Below are 19,497 nucleotides of genomic sequence, written 5' to 3'. Positions count from 1 at the left end.
GAAAAATTTAAGTGTATATCGAAAGGATCGGCAAATGGGAATTAGAGGTGTATTTATTGCAGTACACAAGAAAGTCAAATCCACAAAGATAGAAACTGAAGCTGCATGTGTGATTGTCTGGGCAAGACTCGGTGTCAGCAGTGGGCATAAAATGATAATGGGATCTCTCTATCCCCCACCAGGCTCGTCTCCTGATGTTACCAAAAACTTCAGAGAAAACCTCTGTTCACTTGTACATGAAGTTCCCAATAATACTGTAAACATTGCTGGAGACTCAAATCATCCAACAATTAACTGGGAAAATTACAGGTTTGTTAGTGGTGGGCCTGATAAGATAACCTGTGAAACAGTCCTAAATGTCCTTGCTGAAAAGTACCTAGAAAAGATAAATAGGAACCCCACTCATGATGCAAACATATTGGATATACTAGCAACAAACAGACCTGACCTCTTTGAGGACGACCACATCTAACCTACTATCAGGTGACCATGACACAGTTGTAGCAACAATGGCTACCAAAGTACAAATGACAACTACATTAAGCAGAAAGATATACATGTTACGTAAACTAGATGAAAATTCAATAGTGTAATACCTCACTCTTGAAACTTTCAGCACACAGCAGGAGCATGTAGAAGAACTCTGGCTTAAGTTTAAAAGAATATTTGACCATGAACTGGATAGATATGTACACAGCAGAACAGTCCATAATGGGAGGGAACCTCCATGGTAATTAGTCACTGTAAAGAAACTTCTAAAGAAACACAGATTACTGCATAAAATGTGTAAAACAGGGCTATCCATAGAGAGATGCTAAATGAAATGCATTTGGCTGTCAAGAGAGCAATCTGTGATGTCTTCAACGACTACCATACCAGAATATTTTACAGAACCCAAAGAAATTCTGGTAGTATGCAAAGGCTGTTAGTGGCACCGAAGTTAGTGTCCAGACCCGAGTGAATGAGTCAGGAATTGAAATTGAGATCGCATGGCAAAAGCTGAAATACTTAACTTAGTTTTCAAAAGTTCCTTTACCAAGGAAAATCCAGAAGAACTGCCCCAGTTTATTTCTCACACCATTGAAAAGATGAGTGGATTAAATATTAGTGGCAGTGGTGTTCAGTAACAGATGAAATCATTAAAACTGAACAAAGCTTCACGACCCAATAGAATTCCTGTCAGGCTCTACACTGAATTTGCCACTGAGTTAGCCTCTCTGCTAACTACAATCTGTCATAGATCCCATGACCAAAAACCTGTGTCCAGTTCTTGGAAAAAAACGGGTAGTAGAAGTGATCCACAAAACTACCATCCAATATCATCAACAACAATTTGTTGCAGAATCTTAGAACATATTCTGAGATCAAACATAACAAGGCATCTTGAACAGAATGACCTCCCCAATGCCAACCAGTATGGATCCCGAAAACATCAGTCACGTGAAACCCAACTCTCACTCATTTTTCTCACATGACATACTGAAAGCTTTGGGTCAAGGCAATCAAGTAGATGCAATAGTTTTTGATTTCCGAAAAGCATTTGACTCAGTAACACATCTACACTTATTGTCAGAACTTCGATCATATGGGGTATCAAGTGAAATTCGTAACTGGATTGAGGACCTTTTGAAAGGGAGGATACAGCGCATGTTATCTGGATGGAGAGTCATCATCAGATGTAGAAGTAACTTCAGGTGTACCCCATGGAACTGTGTTGGGACCCTTGCTGTTCATGCTGCATATTAATGACCTTGCAGACTATATTAATAGCAACATCAGACTGTTTGCAGATGATGTAGTCATCTATAAAGAAACACTGTCTGAAGGAAGGTGCATAGATATTCAGTCAGATCTTGATAAGATTTTAAAGTGGTGCAGAGACTGGCAACTTGCTTTAAATGTTCTGAAATGTAAAATTGTGCACTTCACAAAATGAAAAAAACATAGTATCCTATTACTATAATATCAGTGAATCACTGTTGGACTCAGTCGACTCACACAAATACCTGAGTTTGCATTCTATAGGAATCTGAAATGGAATGACCACATAGGCTCAGTAGTGGGTAAAGCAAGTTGTAGACTTTGGTTTATTGCTAGAACACTGGGGAAGGGTAATCAGTGTAAAAAGTATTGCTTACAAATCACTTACGTAACTGGCTGTAGAATATTGCTCAAGTGTTTGTGACCCTACGTATGGCTCACACCTGGATTGTGAGAGTAAGATTAAAATAATTGTTACACACACAGAGGCTTTGAAACAATTGTTCTTCCTGTGCTCCATACATGAATGTAACAGGAAGAAACTCTAATAATTTGTACAATGGGATGCATCCTCTGCCATCACCTCACAATGGTCTGTAGGATATATACATAGAGGTCACTCTGCATGGTAATAATCTTGTAACTAAATATACCTGTGTTTAGAGAAGCAGAGAAAATTGAAAGCAAAGACGGTAATATTTTTCAAACCTGGAGAGTAAAGTAAGACAAAAAGCTTTGAGAAGACTTGAATAACTTCTTGTTAATTAATGGGTTTATTGTAGAGAGAAGAAATAAAAAATGTGGTAATGAGATGAAGCTGAGGTAGAAATGATGTATTGGGTTATTATAGTGAAGAAATGTTGTACTAAGGTACTGAGAAGGTGAAGCAGTATGTTCTTTGGAGGTCACACTTAAAAATGCAAGTGTTAATGAAGTTAAAAAAAAAAGATGGGTTGAAGTATAGAATAAAAGATTCCAGGAGGAATAGTTACAACTAGCCCAAATGATGGCTGAATTTAAAAGGTAGACAGAAACTAATATGTCTGATTAATGAAGCAAAACTTACAAAGCAGTATTCCTATATTTACACTAAAAAACTTAACCAAGCAGTCAATGAACCACACTAAGCACAGCATGATACAGTTTCTCATTTTTCTTAGCAGTAGTTGTTCTTTTATTATATGTTTTATGCTATGTACTTTCATATTATTGTCATTGTTATATTATTCCTAGTTCTGTGACAACTCCCTTCACGTTTTACAATCCACTGTGTCTCATGTTGGCATCTCACTCCTGAAACCCATTTGTGATGGTGACTTGTGTCCTCACCACTTTGTGACAAAGTGTCATATCTGTTGCAGCTATCTCCAGAAACACACAATGATGGTGAAGCAGTATGGGTATGTACCACAAAACCAATCACACTAAAGAATTGCAGCAGGAGAAACTCGCAATACCATGGACAAAACTTCAAATGATTTCTTCATGAAGAAAAATAAAACATACTATTCTGTACTGTATGAACTGTATTTTAATCAGACCAGGTCCCCACTTTCACCAGCCAGTTATCATTTTCGTGCTCACATTCCATCTGGTGAGCTTGTGTATGAAGCTGGTCTCACTACAGCATGTACTTTCTGATACAAAATGTTTTATCACACATTTTGCGAGAATGTTTCTTAATTGTCATAAATTCTGTAAATATTTCTTACAAAAAATTGTCTTGATTATTTTGATAACTGTAAATGTCAGAGAGGTATGTAAGCATGAAGAAATTTAATAATCTTTGACCAATACTTTGTTATCTTTATGTTTAACAATCTATGGACTATAAGTGAGTAAAGTAAGTGACTTGCTCTGGAGTTGTTTGCTACGAGAGGTTGTGTATGACAGCATGTGGTCAAAGTTGCCCATTATGTCTAAATAACAATGCTCAAAAGTATCTTTTTATAACTGTGAACCACAAAGAAAAAGTGTTATTTAAAATTTGTAAAATGATTTCAAGAATATATCAATGAAAGGAAAACTGAAACCTATTCAGTGTTTTGATTAAAATTGATACACCAAGATTAAACCTATGAACTCCCCCAAGTCCAAATATTTTGTCAATATTCTGCAGGAAAATAAGAAAGAAGATCCCTAACAGTGTGCTGTTATGAAGGACAAAGAATATGTCCTGAAAATCAGCAGAAACAGAATTTATATAAATAATTTGAATCAGTAATTGAAGGGTGGGGGGAGGGGTCAGACATGGTTCAGCATGTTTATATGGACTGTGTTAAGACAGCATGTTGTGAAATTATATAAATTCTACATTTATATGGCTAATATGTGACTGAAATGTATGTTTGATATATTGGTGTACAATGTTTTTTTCCTTGAAAATGGTTGTAACAACTGAAAGTGGTAGAGAATAAACAGAAAATTGTACAGCTGATGGCACACACATAATTTTTCAAAATTTTAAAAATCTATTCTGTATTAGAAACTGATTCATGTTATATTTGCCCCCCTCCCCTCCAAACACAGATATGCAGACACAGATGCAGGCACACACACACACACACACACACACACACACACACACACACAGCCACACACACACAGCCACCCACACACACCATTCCATACACATCTATACTACAAACTCCACAACCCATCTTACAGTATCTGGTGGACGGTACTTCTTATACCACTATCTGCCCCCCCCCCCCCCCCCAACTGACCATTCCATTGACAAATTATGTATGGGAAGAATGTTGTGGTCATTTTGCAAGATGTGTGTGGGAGGAAGTAATAAGTTGATAAGTTGACAAACTCTTCCCAGAACACAATCATATCATGTGTCTCATAGAAGCAAACCATCTCTTGTAGTAGCTGATCTACCTCTGGAGTTTGCTAAGCATTTCTGTAATGGTTTTGTGCCAATTAATGACCCCAAAACGAAGTGCACCACCCTTTGTGAGCATCTCATCTACCTCTTCTATTAATCCAACCTAATGCAGTCAACTGCGTGGTTTGTATGCCACTTCTTTCGTAGGTGAATTACAATTCCTTAAGATCCATACAATCTTTCTCTGAAATTGCCTATTTTCTCATTGTTTTCAATTTCAGTGAATCTCATCATAACACTTGTTTTTCCTACAGTTTATTTTATGTAGTCATTCCACTTTCAGTTGCTCCAGATAATCACTCCTAGGCATGTTGTGATTGTTATTGTTTCCTGAGATTTGTCACCACTAGTGTAATCATATATTAACAGATTTCTCTGCTTATGTTGATGCAGTCCCTGCATCAATCTTCAGTTCTCTGCAGAAGACATCACAATAGAGTTCAAAGTTCTTTATCATCACAATAATAATTACTTTGAAAAGTATGTCTGCAGCCATTATTGCATTCTGCACCTCACATTCCCTTTTTATTACCCAAACTGCCTTTCACTGAAAATGCTCATTCTTTTAAATTCTCAACATCCCCTATCATTTCTCTCACTTTCCTTATGTCATCAGCATTCATTTCACACCCCTGCAGTTTTAAAATTACTGACATTACATGGTGCATGTTTCTTCATGAGATAAATACTGCTGCAGTTTTGATTCACCAAAGTTTGGTGACCAATAGCGCAGATTTGCAGATTGGTAGTGAGAGAGACAAGTACACCACATGTAGGATGATGAACACAGGCACAGATGGGTATCAGTCTTACCGTGCGCTGCTGTCGGCCGGCCCAGCACATCTGTCAGGAACCACCTGCCGAAATGTGTGTCCACGCTGACATATGCCCATGCTCGCCATTGTCAACCAAATACATATGTCACCACTGCAGCACCATCCCTCATATGACCAACAGTTCTTTTTTGTGTTCACTGTGATTTTAACATGGTCAGTGCTGGACCCCATGCTGTACTGAGTAGGTACCTTGTGTCCCTGTTAAGCAAATTAATCGAGCCGTGAATTTCCACTGCTTCTTTAATAATGCTGTCCCAGTACGAAGACATCGATGACAGAATTTAGGTTTTTTTTGTATTCCATACAATGTCCTGTGCTGAGGCAATGCTCGGCCACTGCAGATTTCTCTGACTAATCCAGAGCACACTTCACCATGATACTGGAACATTCTTATGTCAGTGTGTTCATCAAATGATAGGATTCTGATGTGAAGTTCTTTTACTACCAACAAAACCTCAACTACAAATATCAGATCTAAGATCTCTCATTTACTCTGTCTTCAATTCCTTCCTTACTTGATACAGCCAGGTGAAAATTCCCTTAATTTATACAGGCAGGTGCAAATTCCAACAAACTGCAGCAGTAAAGTCAAATCCAACAAAAGCCTACCACTGTTCTCCATGAAAGCAAAATTCCATCCAAGATGTGGTAGCTTCTCATGCCCAATTTAGCGTTAATAACATACTGTGTAAAACCAAATGCCAAATCAAACTCGAGCATAAAAAATCCACTGCTATAGCCACGTAAATGATATGACACTGTCAATGTATATGATATGGCATAGATCATGAGCTACAGACTCCACAAATGGTAAACCTTAAAAATGTGTCTCTAAACAGTGTGCACCGTAAGCAAGAAACTGCATGACTATTCCCACAGCTAACAACAAATGAGCTCATTAGGCCTACTAGTTTCTATACATAAGCATATTTTTAAAAACAAAATCCCCACCTAAAAAATTTTACTTAATGTATGTCAAAACAATGACCAAGAGGCTATATTTCATTGGTTTACTGCACTTTTTGTTTTTTGTTCAAAGTGAAATTAACTTGTACAAAACATATTACATCAAAATTAATATTATGTCCACCTCACATCATGCCTTTTCAAGGGCTTGAACTCTGTCTTTGACTCAAGTATTTCATGTGCACCAGGTTCAATTTCATGGTACCAGGTGTGAATAATTCCCCCGATTAACTCTATTCTATTGGTCAAGAATATTTACTTAGTTTTTAAGACATAATAGCCCACACATTTTCAATATGATTCATGTCCGGAGAATTTGGAGGCCACCATAACTGCTCAATAATCAGACCTGCGCAACACTCCTGCACAACCCTGGTAACGTGACTAGCTCACTGTCATCTTGGAAAATGAATGGCCAACGGTTTTCTCGACTACAATGATCCCTTTTAGTATTTGCTACCTCATTTTTAACAATGTCACTTTAATTTAACCCTATAACTGAATCTGTGCAAACTGTAATTCTTCCTACTGCTTTAGAACACATCACTCCCCACAGCATTACACTTTCACTGAACTATTTAACTAGCACAACACAATCTTCCTTCAGATCATCTCCTGACTCCATCCACAGTTTCAGATCCTACACATTAAATTTCCTCTCATCCGAAAAAATCACTCTCTTCCAATCCTCAGAGGCCTAGTGTTGATACACTCCAAGAAAACTTCTTTCTTCAACATGCTTTTTGTGGGTGGGTTTTCTTTGCAGGTATTTTCTTCATTAGGCTGAGATCAGCAAGGTGTGTTAACACTATTTGATGGAAAACTGAGATTCCAGACTCCTGCTCGATTTTAAATGCAATCTGAAATACCTTTTCTCTTTTCTATAACCTGTAAAACCAAATATTTGTATAATTAACTATGGAAACACAAAGTTAATGTTATTTATGCTATTATGGCACAGCAGATAAATACAAAACTATCTGGATACTTACAAGGGAACCTCCCCATGACACCCCCCTCAGATTTAGTTATAAGTTGGCACAGTGGATAGGCCTTGGAACACTGAACACAGATCACTCGAGAAAACAGGAAGAAGTTGTATGGAACTATGAAAAAAATAAGCAAAATATACAAACTGATTAGTCCATCCGCAAGATAGGCAACATCAAGGATAGCCTGAGCTCAGGATCGCCGTGGTCAGCATGGGCAGCTGCGGAACAAAAGGTTCTCGGTTCAAGTCTTCCCTCGAGTGAAAATTTTACTTTATTTATTTTCGCAAAGTTATGATCTGTCCGTTCGTTCATTGACGTCTCTGTTCACTATAATAAGTTTAGTGTCTGTGTTTTGCGACCGCACCGAAAAACCGTGCGATTAGTAGATGAAAGGACGTGCCTCTCCAATGGGAACCGAAAACATTTGATTGCAAGGTCATAGGTCAACCGATTCCTCCACAGGAAAACACGTCTGATATATTCTATACGACACTGGTGACGGCATGTGCGTCACATGACAGGAATATGTTGTCGACCCACCTAACTTGTACACTTGGCAAATGGGTAAAAAGATTCTTCTACCTTGCCTGATTTAGGTTTTCTTGTGGATGTGATAATCACTTCCAAAAAAGTGATGAAAACATAAGAGTTTGTCACATAAACTGCAACAAATGAATGCAACAGTTTCACAGTCGCTCAGATTTCCCTGTGCTCTGTCAAAACATATGTTTTTAGTGTTTTCAAATTTTTCCGTGTGTAGACCGTCAAATCCTGCATATGTCCAAGCAAATCTGAACATGTCCTGGAATTTTGGAGAGCAAAGTTGATTTTGTGTGAGTGCCTGAACTTTGATAACTGTCAGAAAATCAAAAGTTAAAATTTTCACTATAGGGAAGACTTGAACCAAGGACCTCTCGTTCCGCAGCTGCTCACGCTAACCACGGGACCACGGCGCTCCTGAGCTCACATTATCCTTGATGCTGCCTATCTTGCACATGGACTACTCAGTTTGTATATTATGCTTATTTTTTTCCTAGTTCCACACAACTTCTTCCTGTTTTCTCGAGTGATCTGTGTTCAGTTTTTCAAGGCCTATCCACTGTGCCAACTTATAACTAAATCTGAGGGGGGTGCGATGGGGAGGTTCCCTTGTTAGTACATCATTGTTTCACAGACTTCTTCACAAAATGCACAGAATTGTCAGCAGCAAACAACAGCGGACACAAAAGTAGAGGGAAGACAAACTAGAGACATTTGGTGGAGTGTAATATTACTTCCAAGTACACAAGTGCCATCTAATACCAATTATTGTAACTAACTGATGTGTATGTCATTTCAGTCTTCATCATATCAGATAAAAAATTGCCTTTTTGTGGATATTTACCATACAATATTTGTTCAGCAATTATTTAGACATTTGCTGGCATTAACAGAGACCACTTCAAGAGTTCATAAAAAGCTGACATCGAAGTTCACTTGCTGAAAGATCAATTATTAATTAGTTAATTTAACATAAGCTAAAATAGAGTTGAAACACTCACTGGCGATATTATTTTGGACCATATGGGGGTAGTAATATTTGAGTCGTCAAGTGAGGGTTGCAGGATCATGTTTCCAACTTTTCATTTCATAGCACTTGCTACCACAGGTGACAAGTTGCCACACAATATCTACTGTTGCATCTTGTTGTTGCTTAAACACACTCCCACAATTAACAAAAGGAACACTTTAAATTTTGATGAACTGGTAAATAAATACCTACCAGTGAAACCAGCTTGAACTGCAGCAATTCCAAAATCTCCATGCAACTGTTCCACCTTTTTAAGGATAGATGCCTGCAATGCATATGAATTTAAGTAAAATGGTGCCTTTTGTTGTTTGCCTGTTGGATTTACTTCTACTGCAAAGTACCTGTAACAGAATCACACAGCACTAATGTCTGCATTTCTCTGTTACCGCCACATTATAACTATAATTAAAAAAAAATTATACTGAAAGAAAATGATTCAGTAACAATATTTCAAAACTACTAACAATAAATTGATTGAGACATATAAGAATTGTAACTTGTATCAAGGGGGATAATTTATGGAACTAATTACATAGAACTTTCAAATTTTCAACAGGTAATGCACATTTCAAATGAAGCAAGGAGGCTACTAAGAGGATGACATAGAATCAGTATTAACTTAATATCAAGAATGAAATAACTTCATTTTGATTAACTGAGGTGTGTCACACTTGGTGCTGATATAAAATTTTCTTTATTTTCTCATTTTTACATATTTATGACTCAATTTTCTACCATAGTGATAACTTTACAACAGAACCTAGTCACGCATGTACAATGTGCTTGATTCTGTGTAAATGCCCAGAATTATTCCAGTGATAATACAGCCAAGAAATCTTCACTGTGAGAGTAGTTGTATTAATGTTCATTTTCTTAGACAAGGTCTAATGAGGTAGTAGTCATTATTGCAGATGGTAGTAATTCTAGAATGAGGATGACATACTACCTTTGTGACAAAAATATCCAGCAGGTTGCGAAAATGGTTTGAAGGGAAGGGTGGGAGCTGATTTGTGTCTAGCGGTAATTCAAAAGGGCCCTTTATGGGTTTTTCTGATTTCTAACACCACAAGCTGCATCTGTGTGTCTCCCTTATGGGGAATTTCTAAATCTACAAGACATTTGTTTCTTTCCCCCAACCAATCTTCTTTAAAAGTACTGATTTCTATAGTTTCAAATAGCTCTGGATTATCCTCAATGTGGCACCACAAGAAGTGGAAGCTGAATTTTGTGTTTAGTACTGAGTGCCAACTACAGTAAAACCATATGAAGTGCAAAAAAATTTTCTGTTTCATGCAGTCAAAACCACAAACACTTAATGGAAGAGTTGTATGTGGGAACCATAAATTCTCAGTCAAAATGCCCAAGAACAGCACAATAAATATTTCATAATACAAGGACTGAATGAAACCCTGATCTACATATCTTTGGCAAAATTTGACTTTCAGCAATGAGTGCCAGCCATCCTACTCATTTGTTTCACTAATTCACACTGTAAGTTTGACATCTTTGGATCTGGTGTGAGGCTCACAGCCTAGTGCAGGGAGAGATCCAGTCAGAAAGTCCAGTCACATGTCAGTAAATCTACAGCTGCTATAAATGTAGGTTTATCTTCCTTTAATTTCTCTTCTACAACAAGAGTAGGGGCAGTGTTGCCTTGTGCATTCAATTTTCCAGAGTACAAACGGATGCTCTCCCAGGCCATATTCTACAATTTTTTATATTCTTCCCTAACTGGTTCATGTTAGTATTTTGCAACTATACCTTATTAAACTGATGGTTCCAGAATACACTGCCAGCACCAGTCTTCTTTAGTACTGAAATTATTATATTCCTGAAGTCCAAGGGTACTTTCCTTGTTTCATATGAGAGCCATTCATAAATAGATGATCAACTGGATATTAAAAATAAACACAGTCAGCACTCTCTTGCGTTTGTCAGCGTGTCAGCAGTAAGTGAATGAATGGATGGTGTTCTTGCTTCATCTGCCAAATACAAGGTAGGTTCTATCATTTGTTTCCTGCAAGCAGGAGGAGTCAGTGCCACAAAGTCTTGTCATAGATTGTATCATTTGTACTGGACTGAGGTTATTAGTGATGATGCTGTGAGGGAGTGGTGGAGTAAATTCAAGGCTGATAATACATATGTGCATGATTAAAGAGATCAAAGAACAAATTCGGATGTGTTTATAGAACTTACGCAACGTGTTGATGAAACAGAGTGTCAGAGATGTTGTTTTATAATTTCATAATTTTCTGAACATGTGCCTCAGAGTTCAAAGATAACTTTTGTTAACACTGTCAGAGAAATTAGGTTATCATAAGCTCTGTGCATGATGGATGCCAAAATATCCAACTGATATTCACAAAACTGAAAGAACAGGTTTGGCCTTGACATTCCTTCAGTGCTACAATGAAGAAGAGGAGGAATTTCTGAACAGAATTGTGATTAAGGACAAGATATGAGTACAGTTCATGAACCACAAAACTAAGGAACACGATGCAGACCCTTCTCCCAGTAAGCCAAAAATGAAAGCAGAAGCTGTCAAAATTAAAAATGATGGATACTTGTTTTTGGGGTTACAATGGAATTCTGACAACAAATTTCATAAGAATGATGTCTGTGAATACTGTGACATCACAAGGTTATTGTGAGACTCTTATAAACCTTTGAAGGTCAATCCAAAACAAACGGCTTCGGCTGACTCCCAAAGAAATCATTCACTTTCACAACAATATGTGACCCCTTATTGGGAAACAAACAAAGGAAAAACCAAGACTTTTATACTCTGATTAACATTACAGTGACTGAAACGTTGCAGTGATGGTGGCAGTGTTTCCGACTTGCAGCCAACCATGCTTCACAAGGTGCTGCATGGAGCTACAAGACAGCCAACACAGTGAGCATGTTGCACTCATGAAAGAACTACAACTGGTTGGTGCCTGACCCCTACCATTCAACTTACTGAAACATCACCCACAAAGTAATTTTAATTGGAGTATAGACTGCGAGATTTTTTCAATGTCCTCCCTACAGTCCAGATTTGGCACCATTTCTTCCCCAAGATGCAGGCCTGGCTCATAACTCAGTACTTCAGAACTGATGATGAGCTCAAGGATGCTGTCAAGACCTGGGTGAAGTGCCAGGCAACACCATTGTTTTATGAAGGGATAAAGAAGCTGGTTTGACGATACAGCAAATGTTTTAATTTACGTGGTAATAATGTGGTTTAGTATTGCCAACATGTAAGTATAGATTGTATATAATAGAATTATCTATTTCTTCCTTTTTTTAATAGCCGACTGAAGGTTGATTTGTGAATATCCCTCATATTACTGCAAACCAGATGGAACAGTTTTGCCATGATCAGTTTTTCCCTAGGAATCTTAATAATTCTGAAAGAAAGCTGTCTATGCCAGGTCCCTTGTTTTAACATAAAACTTCTAACATTACTGAAATTCTTCTCTCAGTACCACATCAACCGTCTCATCTCTATCCACTCCCTCTTATCAATCCACAATATTTTTATCGAGTTTCATTCCTTTGTATATATTTTATACATATTTATTGCACATTTTGTGTTCTTTTCTTTGTTTAATACTAGCTTGCTATCAGAGTTCTTAATATTCACCCTGAAGTGACTTCAGGTTTTACTGAACCCAAAAACAAGCGCAACAATTGGCCAACAGCTGACGCTGCACAGTAACACGTCAGTGATGATGTATCAGAATTGTGTATAAAATGAGCTGTAGTGAGAGAGGGAGTCAGATCACCCCTGGTCTGACTAACAAACGCCTGCTGGAAGGTATGCCTTCTATGCATGATGGCACTCCAACCCATATGGCTACATGTGTGAAAGATCTCTTGGTGAGGCTCCCGTACTGAGCCACCACGTCTGTCATACTTTGCCTCCCACATCTCCAGACCTCAACCTATGTGATTATTGTGAGGTCTCAAGTCCACCATGATCGTCCAACCTCATTAGGGATGGAAAAAGACAAATCCGATGGCAATTTCTCACCATATCTACTGATATGCTGTACAGTGCTAGTCACAATATCATTCCTCAACTACAGGTATTGTTGATGAATGATGGCCGACTGTTGATCATTTGTTATGCAGAACAGTCTCTTCACTAAAAATCAGTTGTTTTGCTAAGTATTGCTTTTATTTTATTGGATAGATAAAAAAATCTACTCAAATTACAGCAGCAAAACACATACATAAAAGATGGTTGTAACTGGCCAGCTTTCGCAGGCAGTGGCTCCTCTTTCAGGCAGAAGGGTTAAAGGGGCAGGAAGACGGGTGAAGGGAAAGGACTGGAAATGTTTAGGAAAAAGGGTAGATTTTGGGAAAGTCACCAAGAACTGAAGGTCTTCTGCCCAAAGAAGGAGCCACTGGCTCTGAAGGCTTGCCAGTTACAACCATTTTTTATGTGTGTGTTCTGCTGCTACTTGGAGAGTAGATTTTTTATCTAACCAATTAAATAATTTTGTCAATAATTGATTGTTTTTGTTGTTAGAAGTATTGCTTTTGTATCACATGAAGTGCCATCTGTTGGTCATTTTGTGCACTTTATTTGGTTTCAATAAAAACCATGTCATTTCAAACATGTGCGTCAATTTTTATGTCTCTATCTACATTATTCTGTGAAGTACTGAGCTTTCAAATGGTAATGGGCTTTTGGAACAGCCTGTATATTTCATACAGCCTTGCATACTTCTAAAGCTTTTCATTTCTCCTCTAGCCATCTCTGCTTTGTCATTTTGCTCTTTCAGTTAATCTCAAATTTTTGATGTGTATTCTCTTTTGCCAAATTCACTTTTATACTTTACCCTCTAAACACTGAAATTTAATATCTTCTTTTGTCATATGATTCCTATTGACCTTGTCTTTTTAATTTCTTCTATTATCATATGATTCCTACTGACCTTGTCTTTTTTGTCTAATTGTTGCTCTGCCACCTTCACTATTTTGTTTCTCAAAGCTACACAATCATCATCTATTTTATTTCTTTTGACTATTCCAGTCAGTTATTAGCAAATGGTCTCTTCAGAATTCCCAACAACTTCTGGTGTCCCAACATGTCCAGACTATTTCCTTAAATTCTTTGCCCATCTGCAACTGCTTCAGCTTTAATCTGTATTTCATAATTAATAAATTATGACAAGAGTACAAATTTCCTGGACATGCTTTTCAGTTTAAAACAGTTGAAAATCTGTCTTACCATTATATAATCTATGTGAAACCTTCCAGTGTCTCCAGGTCTCTCCCATGTAAACAATATTTTTTTCAAAATTCGTAAACCAAGTGTTTGCAAAGGTTAAAAAATTCTCTGTAGTAAGATCCGTCACGTGGCTTTCCTTATCATTTCTTTCCCCCAAATCTCCCTTAATATACTAAATATCTATACTTCTGTATAAAAACAAGTCGTCATTTAATTTTCTTACCAAAAATCTTGTAAAGTACTTGCATGACTTATTTCAAACTTTTTTTAGCACCCCCACTATAATCATCATCATCAAACTTTTACACAATACACTAATAAACAGTCAGACTGACACAGGCTACATATTTTTTTAATGGTCGGTGTAAACATTTTCTGTCAAATATGACTGCTAGAAAGAAAATGCTTCTCTGTGACTCTGTGGTTTCATTTTCTTTCTCGCAGTCAGTTTCAGCTACAATAGCAGGGTATGTAAACCACTGAACAAATTGTTTTCCCATATATATTCTTCCTCCCAACATATAATTTCAAACAAAAATTGTATACTCAAAAGTGCTCTTATGTTCTTCCCCACTGTGGGTTTTACAGAAAAAAGGGACATATTTGTGGCTTATTGGCTCCTAATTAGAATGTAATGAGAGAATCTGAATTGTCCTAAATGTTGTAATCCTACCCATTCACAGATTAACACTATGTGAATATTTTCACTGAAGCCACTAACCTATGTAATTCCAATTCATATTTAGCAATTACTAAACACTGCCAGGTTAGTATCTTCTATTTCGTCCTACATATATTTCAATATCACTGTGGAGCTAGTAAGCTAATGTAACTGCACTATTGTGGTGGGTCTTGCCTTTGTGTCTATCTCTGCTATAATGGAGCCACTATGCTGTTCCTAGAAGTGCAACCACATTCCCCCCTGCTCCTTGTTTGACCCAATATTCCATTACGTGATAGCTGAAATCGTAGCTCAGTATGTAACAGGAAATTAAAATGTGATGATCATGGGACTGGTCGAGTTCAGGGAGAGTAAGGACTAAGCAGTAAGAGTTGTTCATGTGGTCAGGGCTTGGTAGTGGGAATCCAGGGCAGATGATAAACGAGAACAGGCAATTACCTCAAATAAACAGCATATATTTCAATATATAGAATACATGGGGTGCATCTAGGGTAGGAAGTTACTAGGCGTAGTCCAGTCAGGACATCAAACAAACTGAAGAACAGGGCAACGGGAGAGGTGGTGATTCATGTTAAATTCTGCTGGTGGCTGGTCATGGAGCACAGAGCCATTGGCTCTGTCTCTCAAGAAAGACATCTGTTCTTATTGAGATCTAGATCACAAGAGAGAGAAGCAAATATGCTCTCTGTGTTCTGCTCTCCAGAACCCTCCAGTAGCCACAAATGTGACCTGCACCCCATGCTTGCTATTGGCTAAACCAATGGTTTGAATTCAACAGCATCTTCAGAAGAGGGCAGCAGGTGTCTCTTGTCAGCAGCTTTAACAGGACAGAGCTGTCTCAAGGCAGGAAGTTTGGGCCACATTGTCACATGTGAAGTTATTCTGGGAGAAAACTTGTAAAGTAAAACAATAAACTGGTAACCAAGATCACAAGAATTCTTTTTATTCCACGATTACCAGTTTCGGCGAAACTAAAGCTGCCATCATCGGATCTTAGGACACATACAGGTTACAACATCAAGGCAAACAATGGTGATATTAATAGTTGCCTATAACACGCAGGCCTTACAAAAATGACGTAAGTAGAGGTGACATTATAAATGTTAAGTGTCTCCATCACATACAAGCACAAGATAGGTACTCCATTTTTTAAACCAGTTCCTGAAAATACTCCTTGACTGGCTGCCAACCTGTACAGAATCAGAGTAGAGAAAGGCCATGAGCTCTGTGATAAATTTGAGCCAGTAGCAGTAAGTACACTGCTTTAGAATCACAAGAGAAGGAGGTTTAATTGGATAATCCCTACAGACATGGGAAGACACCAGCTAGATTAAATCATGGTGAGACAGAGATACCAAAATCTGGTACTGGAAGTAAAACGTACCCAGCAGTAGATATAAACTTGTATCATAATTTAATTATGATTAAGAGTAGGCTGGAGTTTAAAAGAATTGTCAGGAAGAGTGAACATGACAGTAAGTGGGAAAATAAAGTACTCAGGAATGCTAATGCTGTATGAAGTTCTCTGAAGCTGTAGATACTGCAAGAATGTATACCAGAGCAGGCAGTTAAGTTGAAGAGGAATGGACATCTCCAACAAGAGCAATCACAGAAGTTGGACACATAGGTTTTGTTTTTTGTTTGGGTTTAGGGTGCAAAAACAACTGGAGTCATATGCACCCAAGTCAAAAATGTAGAACACGAAGACAGAGAGGAGTTAAAAAACGACTATACACGAATCCCAAGTGATGTAAGTAAAGACAGCTAAAAACAGGGACGTGGAGAAAGGGCTATAAGAGACACCATACAGAAGTGGTGGTACAGAACTAAAAGTTAAATGGCCTTTGCCATATTGCTATGACAGATAAAAAGTAAAACACAGTCGACAGCCTGTGGGTCGTTTGTTAAAATGGCCGATAACTCAGATGGCAAACCAAAATGGGAGCATAAACAGTTGAAACATGGGCATTCCGTCAGGAAATGGCAGACTGTTAAAACTTGGGTGCAATGTGTACAAAGTGATGGGGGAGCGCCACTTAACACATGGCGATTGCTAGAAAGGCAGTGCCCTATACACCACCTAGTTACAATGACCTCCTCCCAGCAGGAGGGGCGAGAGAAGGTCATCCAAGCTGCTGGGAGAGGCTTAATAATCTGGAGCTTATTCCCATGAGGGAAGGACCAATAGCAATGCCAAAGTGACACCACCTCCTGACAAATGGCAACACAGGGGGTCATTTGAGGGAATATAGGAACCAGTAGGCTGAGGTATGAGGACTGCACCCTTGGCAGCACCCTTGTTTCCTGGCAGAACGACATGACCAGTAACGCACATAAATATCACAGTGGCTCCATCAAGAGTGAGCAAGTGACAGTCTTCCTGGACCCACTGCACTAAGAAATGGGCGGTGTACAGCGCACAGAGACTTTGAAGAGTGCTGAGAGAGTCTGAGCAGAGGACATAATTGAAAAGCATGTGTCACTAGATGTACTCCATGGCCTGATAGATCGCAAAGAGCTCAGCTGTAAATACTGAGCAGTGCGCCTGAAGCCAATACTGAAAAACATCGATGCCAATGATGAAGGCACACCCAAAACCACGTTCAGTCCGAGAGCCATCAGTGTACACAAAGGTACCATCACAAAATTTAATGCGAAGGTCATGAAACTGAAGGCAACAGGGCCAGGCTGGAGTAATGTCCTTAGGAAGCAAATGAAGATCAAGGTGAAAACAAGTCGCCACATGAAGCCAAGGTGGTGAAGGGTTCACGATGTTGTTTGGTTTGTAGCGCTCTCAACTGCACAGTCATCAGTGCCCGTACAAAGTCCCGATTTTTACACAGTCCATTTCCTTTTCACAATCGAATCTAGACACCAGGCAGAGAAAATCCCCAACCCAGCCGGGAATCAAACCTGGGACCCCTTGATGCAGAGGCAGCAATGCTAGCCCCTAGACCATGAGCTGTGAACGGTGAAGGGTTCACACACTCCAAGAAAGTTGCAGGTAGTGTGAAGTTAAGCTGCTGGAGCAAGAGCCGAAAGCGTATTCCAGGAGGTAACAGAAAAAGAGGGATGTGCCCCATACTGGCAATCAAAGGAGTAATCGAAGGAGGCATAGGATGGGTGGCCACATATGGCAGACAAATGGCATGGGTATCTGCTGAGGAGAAAGTCACAGCCATAGGACAGTGGTAGTTCGGCAGCTGCTGCATACAGACTCTCAACTGGCCTAGTGTAAAAGGTGCCAGTAACCAAACGGATGCCGCTATGGTGGATAGTGTTGTGATGGTGTAAGAGACACGGATGTGCAGACGCATAAAAAAGCACCCATAGTCTAGTTTCGAACCGACAAGGGACCAGTACAAATGGAAGACAGTGGGATCTACATCCCACAAAGTACCAGTGAGGGCACTTAAGATATTGTGGGATGGCGTACAGTGGGCTGCCAGGTAAGACATGTGACAGGACTAAGAGAGGTTGTTATCAAGCATGAGCCCCAGGAATTTCGTAGTTTCAATGAACTGGAGAGCAACAGGCCCTAGATGCAAAGATGGTGGGAGAAAGCAGTTGTGCAGCCAGAAATTCATACAGACAGTTTTGTCAGTGGAAAAATGAAAACCATTGTTGATGCTCCAGGAGTAAAGATGATCAAGACATCACTGAAGGCACCGTTCAGTGAGACAGGTCCATGGAGAACTGCAACAGCTGGCAAAATCGTCAACAAAAGGGAACCGGAGATACTTGGCAGGAGACAGGTCATTATAGGGTTAATGGTGACAGTAAAGAGGACAACACTCAAGATGGAACACTGAGGCACACCGTTTGTCTGGATAAAGGTGTCCGACAAGGCAGAACCCACACGCACCTTGAATACTCAGTCTTATAAAAATTCCTGAAGGGTACGGGGTAGGTGGCCACGGAAGCCCCATATGTAGAGGATGCCAGTTTTCCAGCAGGTGTCACAAGCCTTCTCCAAATTAAAAAACATGGCCACAGCCTGGGATTTCCGCAGGAAAAAATTCATGACATGGGTGGACAAAGTGGCGAGGTGGTCAACTGCAAAACGGCACACTCAAATACCACATTGTGCAGTGGTTAGTAAATTGCAAGACTCAAGTCACCATACCAGCCAGGCATGAATCATACATTCCATTACCTTGCAAACACAACTGGTGAGAGAGATGGGGCTGTAGATAGAAGAAAGGTGGTTGTCCTTAACGGACAGGTATGACAGTGGCTTCATGCCAGCATCCAGGAAACGTGCCCTCTGCCCAGATGAGGTTGTAAATGCATCTGGCGGTGGGGCGGAGGATCAGGATTAACTGAGTGCACGATCTAGCTCCTTCATGGTAAAGGCGACATTGTTCACTCACGATTCTGAGAAGAGAAGGGTATCACCTGAGCCTCTTCCGCTTATTTCCAATGGTTGGTTGGTTGGTTGGTTGATTGGGGTTGAAGGGACCAAACAGCAAGGTCATCAGTCCCTTGTTTCAAAGGTGGTCCATTCGAACGGATTTACATCTCAGAAGAGTCATAACGATAAAAGGTAAAAGACTAAAAAAATCATTGTAAA

General features: G+C 39.2%; 1 protein-coding gene across 1 annotated transcript in view; it reads right to left on the bottom strand.

Annotated features, from left to right (window-relative positions):
* The window catches only part of LOC126262310 (ribonuclease P/MRP protein subunit POP5), a 94,246-nt gene that overhangs the window by 66,484 nt on the left and 8,265 nt on the right, over positions 1–19,497 (bottom strand). The window contains exon 2 of the mRNA XM_049958858.1: positions 9,211–9,359. Coding sequence (XP_049814815.1) covers positions 9,211–9,359 — 149 coding nt within the window. The remainder of the gene's footprint in view (positions 1–9,210; positions 9,360–19,497) is intronic.

The sequence above is a fragment of the Schistocerca nitens genome, chromosome 1 (assembly GCF_023898315.1).
Source record: "Schistocerca nitens isolate TAMUIC-IGC-003100 chromosome 1, iqSchNite1.1, whole genome shotgun sequence".
In the NCBI taxonomy this organism is placed as follows: Eukaryota; Metazoa; Arthropoda; class Insecta; order Orthoptera; family Acrididae; genus Schistocerca; species Schistocerca nitens.
This window is presented reverse-complemented; position numbering and strand designations above follow the sequence as displayed.